Here is a 12,769-nt window from a genome sequence, read left to right on the forward strand (position 1 = left end):
CTCATATGGTATGGGGGGTAAAGGAAGTCAGACCAAAACCTGAACTCATGAGGTTGGTGGTGAAAGGGGAGAGAGTATTCTAGGTGAATAGAAGAGTAGGTGGGTGCAGTTTTCTTTGTTTCAGAAGCAAGAAGGAGGTCAGGCATCATGGAGTGGAGTATGGAAGATGAATTGGAGGTTGGGCAGAAGTAAATATAGATAGACTAGCTGCAAGGTGTTTACAGAGGTTCAGATGAGAAACGATGCTGGCCTGGAGGTGTAGCAGTAGCAGTGAGCAAAATGGATGGTTTCTAAAGATATTTCAAAGGTGGAATTAATGAGATTTGGAAAGTTAACGGTAAAGGGATGAGAGTCGCTTGCAAGCATGAGCAAGTGGGGGGATGAGAAAGGGAACATTAGAGGAGGAAGAGAGGGTTTGAGGAGTGTCAGATGCTACAAGAAGCGAAGAGAATATGGTCTGAAAACCGTCCTTTGGATTTAGTGACCTGGAAGTTACTGATGACACTAGAGAGCCGTTTTCTTAAAGGGGAGAATCCAGATTTCAGTGGATTGAGGAAGGAGTGGAAGGTAAGAAAATAGTTCAGTCAAGAGGTTTGGGTAAGGGAAGGAGAGGGTGGTAACTGGACTGGGATAGGAGTCAAGGCGGGTGTTTAGTTGAGGGTTTTTTCTGTTTCTTTGCTTCTTTTCATTGTGAGAAGCTTGGACATGTTAAAATGCTCCCATTAAAAAAATTAAAAAAAAAAAAAAAAGGGGTGCCTGGGTGGCTCAGTCGGTTGAGCGTCCGACTTCAGCTCAGGTCACGATCTCGCGGTCCGTGAGTTCGAGCCCCGTGTCGGGCTCAGGGCTGATGGCTCGGAGCCTGGAGCCTGCTTCCGATTCTGTGTCTCCCTCTCTCTCTGCCCCTCCCCCGTTCATGCTCTGTCTCTCTCTGTCTCAAAATTAAATAAACGTTAAAAAAATTAAAAAACAAAAAAACAAATTAAAATAAAATAAAACGCTCCCAGGATGGCACCAGTAGAGAAGGAGAGGTTGTGAATAGTGGAGTGAATCTATAGCTATGCCTTCAGGAAGCAGGTTGCAGAGCGCAGCTGGGAGCTCGAACACCAACTCTATTGTAATTGAAGAAAGGAAGGAATTGTTGGCTTGGCTTTTTTGGTTTGTTTGAAGTTCAGCAGCAGAAAAGTGAAGCTCTGTTTTTCCCATGAGATGGTACTAAAATCATCTGCTAATAGTGAGGAGGCACACAGGACAGCCACTAGTTTGAGGAAGAGAGAACATGTAGGACCAGTTGATAAATCAGACAATAGTAGAAGGATTGTTGAGCAGTGTTGAAGTGCTCATAACTGTGAGCATCATAACCATGAATTTATAGTGCCTCTGGTCTCCTTGGCTGTGTGACTTAACTCTAGTAGTACCTAGAAGACCAGAGGTAGTCCTGAAGATGGCTGAGCCAGTGTTGGGGTGTTGCCAGGTAGATTTGATGCAAGACAGTGCAGCAAGGAGATGTAGGATATTGACAGAGGAATTTAGTGTTCATTTGTGTGTCCTCTCTCTTTATAAAAAACTGTGGACATATTCTAGTTGGTGCTGATTAGATGTTTTAATCCCTGGAAGAAACATGCTTTTACACTTGAAGAATGCAACTTGGAAATGACCTAATACAGAGCTTCTCAAAGTGTGGCCTCTAGAACAGCATCATTAGCATCACCAGGGAAATCAGAAATACGGATTCCTAGGTTCTATTCCAGACCTACTGAATCAGAAATTCAAGGGATGGGGCCCAGCAATATGTACTTTAAATGAAGGAATGATTGAGTATAGGAAATAGCAGGAAAATGAAGAGGATTTCCATATATTAATCTGCAAATCACTTGATTGCTCATTAAATCCACCTCTATAGTTAAAAGAAGAAAAAGGAAATCATACCTAATACAAAAGCTAGATAGGCAGATATTTCCTGGTTTCATTAATGGTTTGCAAATAAAAGCTTTTGTTGGGTCTCGAAGTTCACACATATCTTTTTTTAAAAACTCTTGTTTCATAAAAGGAGATAACACTGGCATAGTAAAATACATTTGTTAGTGAGCAAATAATAATAATTAATAATTAAGTGATAAAGCCCAGATACTTAACACAGGACCTGTAAAAGTAAACTTTTATTGTTTATTTCCAGTTATAAAAGTAGTATACATTAATTTTAACATTTATAAAATACAGAAAAATGAAAGAAAAAAACAAAAATCATTGATAATGCCATAATCTAGAGGTATCATTACACTTTGGCTTACTTCCTTTGGGCTTTAATTGTGCCTATGAACATTTAAGGGAAGTTCAATTGCCTGGGGTCCTCTAAGCAAATTTCTGGCACCCCAACTACTTAGCTCATTGAGCCCTACAGGATTACAAGAGGCACACATGATAAATCCTGAAAGAAATGAGAGAAAATAGAGTATCAGGAGTGAAGTCAAGAGAGCAGAAATATGGGAAATGCATATTTCTATGGACAAGTCACAGAAAAGATGTGGTATGAGTACATAGAGGTATATATGTGCTAAATCCTTGGTGGCCATTTACCTGAGCCCTGTTTCCATATAGAAATCACAATCTGTACATGGGGATGCTTGCCCTTTGATACTAATAGAATCACTAAACTTCACTGAAGGAGAATTAGCAACATTCTCAACCACCAAAGGGGACCCTCTGAACCATTTCTCATACATCCAGGCATTTGTGGCATTAGGTGGACAATAAAATATGCAAACTAGCCTATTGAATGCATTTTTTTAAAATTAACTTCCATTCATTACCATTTCCCAGAAACTGATTCTAAATATATTTTAGGGTCTCAGACCCATTCTGCCTTCAATCTTCTGGTGTCCCCCATTAGTCCTTTGATCCCATTCAGGAAAGATGAACAGTGATGTTGTGTTTCTCCCTATTCTCCCTTCTTCTCATCATTGTTTTGTTGGGGGGGGGGGCGGGACGGGGAGGGTAGATCCAAAGTAGGTACCTGAAAAAAATGCCCTTTAAATTCAGTAGCTCAGCAGTCACTAAGAAATCTTTATTCTCTTGAGGAGAAGAGAATAGGTAAGGGGTAGGAGGTGTGGGGCCACAAAACAAATGGAAAGTGTCACTAGACTTCAATTACTTAGGAATCTTGCTATCCTCTGCAGAGAAGCATCCCACTAGGGATTTTTTTTTTTAATTTTTTTTTCAACGTTTATTTATTTTTGGGGGGACAGAGAGAGACAGAGCATGAACGGGGGAGGGGCAGAGAGAGAGGGAGACACAGAATCGGAAACAGGCTCCAGGCTCTGAGTCATCAGCCCAGAGCCTGATGCGGGGCTCGAACTCACAGACCGCAAGATCGTGACCTGGCTGAAGTCGGACGCTTAACCGACTGCACCACCCAGGCGCCCCCCCACTAGGGATTTAATTATCAAGGAAACGGCAATAACCTCTCTGTTTTTCCTCATAAAACAAAATTGTAAACTTCTTAACATGTAACTTTTTTTTTAAGTTTATTTATTTATTTTGAGAGAGAGAGAGAGAGAGAGAGAGAGAGAGAGAGAGCGTGCGCAGGACAGGAGCAGAGAGAGAGGGAGAGAGAATCCCAAGCAGGCTCCATGCTGTCAGTACAGAGCCCAATGTGGGGCTCGAACTCATGAACCATGAGATCATGACCTGAGCTGAAATCAAGAGTTGGACACTTAACTGACTGAGCCACCCAGGTGCCCCTCAGTGCTCACTTTTGTGTAGGCTTTAGGTAACTGGATTCAGGTTTATCTAGAATCTTGTACATATAAGACTAGAGTCACTGTCAGTGCAGAGCCCTATGTGGGGCTCAAACTCCCGAACCACAAGATAGTGACCTGGCCAAAGTCAGATGCTTTACCAACTGAGCCACCCAGGCACCCTAACACACAATGTTTTTGATTGAACTGTCTAAATGTGTCCTATCATATATGGTTTTAGGGACTTGAAAATCTTTTATTTCCTTTTCTACTTGGCAACCTTAAGGAAATAGATAAAAACAAACAAGAAGTTCACTGAAGCTTTGTTAATGATCGAAAAAAACTAGAAACAGGAACATCCATAGATAGAAAACTGAGTAAATTATGTTACATCCTTAAAATAGAACATTAGCCATTAAAAAGAATAAACCAGATGCACATATGATGTTGATATGAAAAGATCTCCAAAATATTAAAATTTTTTAAATGTTTATTTATTTTTGAGACAGAGCACGTGCAGGGGAGGGGCAGAGAGAGAGAGATAGGGAGACACAGAATTGAAGCAGGCTCCAGGCTCTGAGCTGTCAGCACAGAGCCCAACGCAGGGCTTGAACTCACAAACTGTGAGATCATGACCTGAGCTGAAGTCGGACGCTTAACCGACTGAGCCACCCAAGCGCCCCATCTCCAAGATATATTATTAAGGGAAAAAAAAGCAATATGCAGATGCAGAACAAATACGTATAGTAAGATACCATTTATACTTTAAAAATTCTCTTTCTCTCTCTCCACACACACACACACACACACATGCTTGCATAGGCATAGAAATTTTCTGGAAGGATACTTGAGAAAGTGGTAATAGGTGTTGCCTTTGAGTAGTGGAACTGGAGTGGGGGAAATTTTCATCTTATGCCCTTGGTTCTGTATGAAGGTTTTCTCATTTTACGTACAATTGCTTTTATAATAATACTTTTCAAATTGGTTAACTCTTAAAATTAAATGATAACCTTTGTACTTGTTGATGTTTAGCTTCTCCTAGGTGTTTCCATCTTTCTGCTTCCTTGGGCTCCACTTTCTCTCCGAGCACTTGTCATGCCCATACATGTTTACTCCGGACTGCTCATCTTTGGAACAGTGATCGCAACGGTACTTATGGGAGTGACTGAGAAATTGTTCTTTGCCCTGTAAGTTATATAGTTTTCCTAATTGTAATATTTAAGCTATAAAATGCTAAATACTTACCCATTGGGGGAAAATGTAACAAAATTTTTAATATTAAAAATAGACAATTTAAAAATTTATTTTTAACAAATGTATTATACATGTAGTATAGCATTAATAATGCTTGGAAGAAGGACCAAAAAGTTCAAAAAACTGTACCACTCTTACAACTATTGAGGTTACACGTGCCCTCTTAATCTTTTTGATGTGCATATCTTTATATTAATTGTAATTATAGGGGCGCCTGGGTGGCGCAGTCGGTTAAGCGTCCAACTTCAGCCAGGTCACGATCTCGCGGTCCTTGAGTTCGAGCCCCGCGTCAGGCTCTGGGCTGATGGCTCAGAGCCTGGAGCCTGTTTCCGATTCTGTGTCTCCCTCTCTCTCTGCCCCTCCCCCGTTCATGATTTGTCTCTCTCTGTCCCCAAAAAAAAATAAATAAACGTTGAAAAAAATGTAATTATAGTGTATATACATTTTGTATCGTCCGTTTTTCAATTTTTAAGTGCTACTGGTGTTCCAGGTGCTACATTATTTTCATACTTATAATTTTTAACGTCATACTATTTCATTGAGTTATTTTAGCATAACTTAAATTTCTCTTTAATATCAAACCTTAAGGGAATTTACATAGAAGCTCTACCAGTGGGTATTTTTTTTTAATTCAAGACTGTTTGACACGCTGCTGCGTCACCCTATTTGTAATTGGACATACTCTCTCTTTCTTGTAGGAATAGTTCTGGGTACAGTACATCTCCACCAGAAGGTGTTTTCACAAATACCCTGGGCCTTCTGATTGTGGTATTTGGGGCCCTCATTTTTTGGATAGTCACCAGACCACAATGGCAGCGTCCTAAGGAACCAAATTCGATCTTTCTTCAGCCAAATGGAGGTGCTCAAGAGGGAGTGGAAGGCTCAGCAATAAACTTCGGCAACGTGGACAAATCAGATTCAGAATTAAACAATGAAGCGGCAGCAAGGAAAAGAAACTTCATCGTTGACGAGGCTGGTCAGAGATCCACCATGTAAAGGGTTGTAGAGATGTGGCCATATCACTTCACTTTTACAAACTAGCTCTACAGTTTATCACTTCTTCTCTCTAGCCCCAAGGTGATTGGGCCACAGAGTCAATATTTATTTTAATCATAAAGTAGGATTCCTTGGAAGAGTTTGTATTGATTGAGGCCTATGAACTTACCTGAATTGGAAAGGAGATGATCATGTAAATAATAGCAGATATAAATTGTGGTTATGTTACCTCTTTCTTGTTGAGGACCAAAACATTTAGCACAGTGCCTTGCATAAAACAGTCGATCAAAATGTGTCTCTCAAAAACAAACAAACAAAAAATAAAAATGTGTCCCTCGGTTGGTAAATTTCATCAGCTGGTGGCATCTCTGGCCTCTTGTCATTTCCTGTTAATTCTGGGAGTCCAGTTCTAACAGTTTAGAATTAGATCTGGGGCAGGGTTTATGCTACACAGATAATGTGAGCAGAGTACAGAAAAAAATTTAGGAAACTAACTGGTTCCCTTTTCTCAGCGCTCTCTCCCCAACTAGTTTGAGCTCAGATTGGCCCTAGAGACCAGGGTTATATTAGAGCATTTTGAGGCAATGACTGAACCAAATGTAGCTAAAGAGATCTTCTCTTGTCAGACCTAGAAGTTTTTCTAAAATTCCACTTCATCCCAAAGCTCTCCCTGGGGTTTGGCGTATTTTATAACCCCAGATTCCAAACCAAATTAGAATGGAATATGCCTGAAAGCTTATGTAGCGTAAACTGCTCTACAAACCTCAAAGAGCATTTTTTCCCGACTTTCCTTTTTCATTTTAGAAAGTACTTACGTGGCACATACTACCTGCCAGACACTATTCTAAGCACTTTATAAATACTGACTTGTTCAATCCTTAAACTTTTCTCGGTAGGCACTATTATTATCTCCATTTTACAGATGGGAGATCTGAAGCTCAGAATGGCTAGTGACTTGCCCCAAGGTCACACAGCTCATCAACGGTAGAACTGAGATTCGTCACTTGGCCATCTGACTCCTTCGTCCATGACCCTAACCACTTCTCTATGCTGTATCTTCTATTATATACTAGTTTGTACACTGCTGGAGTGCAGTGGAGTTGTTAAAGTTTAACTTCTGGCTCTCTTGTCCAAGGCAGATTCGTCAAATAACCAAGGAAAGAGGCCCACCCATACCTGGAAATAGATCATGGCACCCTGATGCAGCCAACAAGCCATGGCCTACCTCAATGCCTCTTTGATCTTAAATTTGTGTCTTGGTGACAAAGAAAGATTTGGGCAAGAATATATTAACTTTCAAGATGAATCAATTACAAGTTTTTTTCTTCAAGATCTTAGCTGCTGTATAGCTTTGGGTTTGGGGATAGGAGAGACTCACCTCGTGGCCTGCCCTTCCCGGTGGCAAGAGCTAAGGTCCTTCCTGATTTTGGTGGAATTTTAGGTGATATCTAGAGCTTTGAGTTCTTGGTAGTGAGGTGAGAGACTCAGAGGTGACATCTTTCATGCATGGAGATCTCTGTCTTGACTCTAGCTGACTTGAATTAAGACCTAGAGTAGTGCCTTTGCTGAAAGGATGCTTTTCATTTTGGGATTGATTTTTGGTTTCCCTGCAGTTTTAAAGTGGGGCATTTTGATGTGGGTGGAAACCCTACAGTTTATACCAAATACACTTTTTTTTTTTTTTTTTAAGTAGGCTCCCTGCCCATTTCGTGGAGCCCAGTGTGGGGCTTGAACTCACAACCCTGAGATCAAGACCTGAGCTGAGATCAAGGGTCAGACACTTAACCAACTGAGCTACACAGACACCCCTACACCAAACACACTTAACTTTTTTGGTGCTTCATAAAGTTCCTTTTAATTTAAGTGGTAGTCACCTACATAGACTGAATATGAGCTTCTCTCCATCATGCTCCTTAAGCTTCATGCCTAACCATTCAAGATTCCCTTGCCAAAACACTGTTTTCTTCTTATTTAATTCTCCTTCCAAAATTGGTAATGGTGTCTTAAGTATCCCCAGTACCCAGCCTAATGCCTGGCCCGCTGTAAGCACAGTTAAATTCAATATGGACAGAGCATGCTACAAATTTTGGGGTTACGTGGAAGAATAATTGCGTTGTCACATACATACAAACGTATTTTCGATAAATGGATGTTTCATTACAAGGAGGTGCCCCAAATTCCAGGAGCGTTTTGGGGGAAGGCGATAGTCCCAATGACCGAAGCTGCTATTCCATTTTATGTAGGCCAAGGAAGAGGTTACTGGAGAAAAGTTAACTATGGATTTGGCATGAGAATATTCTATTCCATTGCAAAGTCTTTGAGCACACATCATCTCAGCCCTTTATTTTCTCTCTCATGGGCTAATGCGAGGGCAATCTTACAGATATTATAAGAACTTCTTTCTTTCTCAACCTTTATGAAAACAATGCATAGTAAAATATATCTAGAAAACCTTTCTGAGACTCTTCTTTTAATGGGATTTTTATTCTAATGGTAATTGTACCTTTATCTTTCAAAAGCTGGTATTTCCTACCTAAAGCCACCTCTCCCCAAAATATCTCATTAAAGAGTCCACAAAAAGAAAAGGGGAGAAGAAAGCCTTAGGTATCATTTCCAAAACAGTGATTGAAATCTTCCCAAATAATTATAGCTTATATCATCTGCAGAGATAGTCTGGCTTGGCTTACCCCATAATCTAATTTCAGAAAGAAAAAAAAAAAAAAGCTTTTATTTTAGCACTCCTCTAAATCAACACTAAAGCCTTTTCTCTGGGTGGGTTTTATTGAGAAACTCAAATGAATATACTTTTTGAATTAATGTTCTCAGATGCATACAGCTTTCTGTGCTTGTTGTGTCAGACTGATTTCACCCTCCAGAATACTTTCCATTCCATTCCTTGTGTGGTTTCATTTAAGCTGTGCTGGTTAGAAACAGCATCTCAGACCTTACAATCAAATGACAAAGAAGCAATTGCACTTTTTAAGGGATACTGACAAGTGGTTCCTATTTTCTAAAGGACAAAAGAAAGAGAATGTCTTGTTTTTAATTAGGCTCCTTTCCCCGCTGAGTTGAAAATTGCAGTGCAATACCGATTGACCACAACGCCAGATCTAAAACCTCAGAGAAAGAAGTAAAGTGTTATGCTAATTTTATTGCAATATGATAGAATTTTTATCTTGTTATGTCCTTCTTGTGATAACTCTGACAGAAAACTGTTAACTGCTATGTCTTAGAGGTGCACATAGGAAAGTATAGAAAAAAAGAAAACTATTATTCTTTATCCCTTAGAAGATGCCTGAACATTTTTAAGTGGAAAAGATTACTATGTTTAAATTTGCCTTCTTATGGAAAAATATTAAATAGCCTGAATATTTTATAATTTTGTAGAAAAAAGATACATCTATTTTTTCTTGACTTGTTTTTATATAGTAATAAAAGTTATTTTGGAAGCGATTTGTGTGTTATCCATTTGTCCAGGCTGGATGGTGGAGGCATTGTTCTGCAAGTTTCTGTTCTATGGTTGTTTGTTTCATGGAAAAAAAAATTTTAAGTTTCTTTATTGAAAGTGCTGTCAGAGTGCCACACCATTTCCATTGCTGGAAGGATCAGAGGATTGTTTCAAAACTGCCAGGGTATCCTCCTCCGTGCAGGATCTGAACTGGAGCCATCCTTGTAGTGCAGAAGGGAGCCGTCGGTGTAGGCAACCAAAGCAGACACAGTGTAAGTGGGAAAAGCATGGAAGGAGAGCCTGTTAAAAGAGTTGGTTATTACAGAACTCTGTTTACAGTAACTTGTCCTTGAGAAAGTAACTCATTATGGATGAATTGTTGACTAGTCGCATTTGCGTAATCAGTACTCCTCCAGTCTTAATCACTCATTTAGCCTTTTTTTGTCTCCTGAGAAATTGTCTAGCTATAATAACATCATTAATATTATATATACAATATGCAATAGAGCTATAATATTGCATGTGAATTGAATTTTTATGTTCCATCATATTTTGTATTCTTATTTTCAGATAACTGTATATTACTTTAAATTTATTTTAATTGGCAAGTACTTTTAATACTTTTTGACTATATGGCTCAAATACATTAACACGTAATTTTACATATATTAGCTCATTTAATTTAATTTGCGGTTGTACTGGACATTTACATTGTCCGCCATGCCCAGCCTTACAAACATAGCTGTGTTTTTTTGACCACCCGCATTTCCTCAGCCACAGCTAACTGGATGCTAGTGGGAGAAAACACATCACCCACATGTGGACTTTTCACAGCTCACCAACATACTATGAAGTAGCCTGGTATGAAATGAAAATATCCTCTTTCATTTCCTTTCAGATTGAGGAAGGAGGACTTCAGAGGATTTGGGCTCTCTCCTTTCCAAGAATTTGAATTGGGAAATACTTCAAGAATAAGTCAGAACAGAAGTTAAATGAATGCCTGGTTACAGGAGCCATGAGGAAATCTAGACCAGAGATCAGGAAATTGTCTATAAAGAGCCAAATGGGTTTTGTGGACCACATGGTTTCTGTGGCAAATACTCAACTAATGCCATTGTAGTCAAAAGAGACCACAGACGATAGTAAATGGAGGAGTATGACTATGTTCCAATAAAGCTTTATTTACAAAAAACAGTGGCAGCCCACATTTGTCCCACAGGCCAAAGTTTGCCAATCCCTGGTCTAGACCAGGGATTAGGTGGGGCCATGAGAGTTCATGACAGGCTAAAATGATAAGAAATCAAGAACTATGTGGTGAAGAGAAAATACTGATGATAGAGAGGAAGGATTGGCAGGTCATAATAGGAAATACAAGTGGGCAGTGGAGTAGTCTTGGAGAGGGTGGCCAACTCAAATTAATGGCAGGTACTAGAGTGAAGATCCATGAAATGCTGCTGAGTGTTCCTCAAGGTTGCTATGGATTCAGTTCCACTTCCCTTGGAGACTGCTCCTCAGAATCATGGGAGATCTCAGTCTCTTTTTTGGCACTAAATAAAATTCAGTGAGTTAAATACCATTAATTCTGTTTTACGAACAAGGAAACTTAGGTTCAGAAAGGTTAGGTGTTTGCCCAAGTCACCCCGCTGCTGAGCAGTAGTCAGGGTATACACATAGGTCTTCTGACTCTCAAATTTAGAATGATTTTCACTATACCCTCAAACCAATACTCCAGCACTTCAAAATTGCTACCTAACAAAACTCTGTAATCCAGAAAACAAAGACTGAAACTGTAATGTAAACAACCATCTATTCCCTTATAAATTTTAAGTGTCTTTAATAAGGCGGCGTGGAAATTTTGGTATGCCACTGTGATGGATAATATCCAAAGATGACCACATCAGTTCCTCTTCTCCTCATATACACACACACTGCTCCTTATACTGGGAGATAAATTTCCTTTTCCCTTGAATCTGGGCTGGCCTTTTGGCTTCCTTTAACCAATGGAATGTAGAAGCAACATTCTGAGAATCTGAGCCCACGCCTTAAGAGAACTCACATTCTATTTCCTCCCATTGGAACCCATCCAGTATGCTGTTGAGGGAGTCTGGTCTAGGCCACCTAAAGGCCACCCAAAGAGAGACCCTAGAGAATAAGAAGTCATGTTAGGTGTTCCAGCCCCAGACGAGCTCACATGCATGAGATTCCAAATGAGATCAGCAGAACTACCCGGCTGAACTCCAGTCAACTCACAGAATCATGAGAAATAATAAATAAGCCTTATTTAAGCCACTGTGTTTGGAGGAGGGGGAGTTGTTATGCAACAATGGATGTGATACACTACTCTTATTTTAAAAACTTAATTGGGTGTAGACTAAATCCAAATAGGAAGTATTTTCGAGAACGTGTTCTGTAGGGTTTATTACATTTTCCTTAAGGATTTTGTTTGTTTTGCTGAAAAAAGAAGTTTGGGAGACACAGAATTAAACAAAGTTAAACAGGTTTTTTTTTTTAAGGTGGGACTTTGCACCAATAACTTTCTCCAATAACTTATGAGTATTTTCAAGCATACAGAAAAGCTGAAAGAATTATAGAGTGAACATATAGGTACCTACCACCTAGAGTCTATAATTAGCAATTTGCCATGTTTGCTTTATCACATTTCTATTTATTCATCCCTTTCTGCATCAAATACCCCATCTTAAATTTTTATACATTTCAAAATGTTACAAACAACAGTAAAAATTGGCATGGGTAGACATTCTTAGTTTGTTCACTATCATAGAGGGAAAGCATTCAATATTTTATCATTAAATATGGCATATGTCCCTTCATCAGGTTGAAAATTTTCATTTGCAGAGTTCTTTTTAAAGCCATGAATTGGTTAAATTTTGTCAAAAGATTTGTCTGCATCTACTGAAATAATCATATTGTTTTTCTCCTTAGGTCTGTTAATATAATGGTGAAATACACTGGTTTATGAACGTTGAACCAATGTTGTACTCTTGTCATGTGTGTTACAGCTACATATATTATAAACCAATAACAGAGTTAAAAGTTTTGCTTTATATAATCATATGTAATTTAAAGAAATAAAGAAGTACTGTATCCATGTTGCTCAGGCTATATTTCAAATTTAGAAAGTCTTCTTACCAAAACAATAAAAAAGGGAAAGAAAGAAATGAAGAAATTAAAAAAAATAGCCTTCTAAAAGTTATCCACATATTTATCATTTCCAGTGTTCATCACCCTCCTGAAGTCTCCGTTTCCAACTGGCATCATTTACCCTCCTGCTGGAGAACTTCCCTTAGTATTTCTTTTGTGCAGGTCTGCTGATGAT

The 12,769-nt window shown here is 39.1% G+C and overlaps 1 protein-coding gene across 1 annotated transcript in view; it reads left to right on the plus strand.

Moving 5' to 3' along the window:
* The window catches only part of CYBRD1 (cytochrome b reductase 1), a 35,548-nt gene extending 26,167 nt beyond the window's left edge, over positions 1 to 9,381 (plus strand). The window contains exons 3-4 of the mRNA XM_003990848.6: positions 4,767 to 4,921; positions 5,687 to 9,381. Coding sequence (XP_003990897.1) covers positions 4,767 to 4,921; positions 5,687 to 5,984 — 453 coding nt within the window. The 3' untranslated portion in view covers positions 5,985 to 9,381. The remainder of the gene's footprint in view (positions 1 to 4,766; positions 4,922 to 5,686) is intronic.
* Positions 9,382 to 12,769: the final 3,388 nt, after the last annotated feature.

The sequence above is a fragment of the Felis catus genome, chromosome C1, assembly GCF_018350175.1.
Source record: "Felis catus isolate Fca126 chromosome C1, F.catus_Fca126_mat1.0, whole genome shotgun sequence".
In the NCBI taxonomy this organism is placed as follows: Eukaryota; Metazoa; Chordata; class Mammalia; order Carnivora; family Felidae; genus Felis; species Felis catus.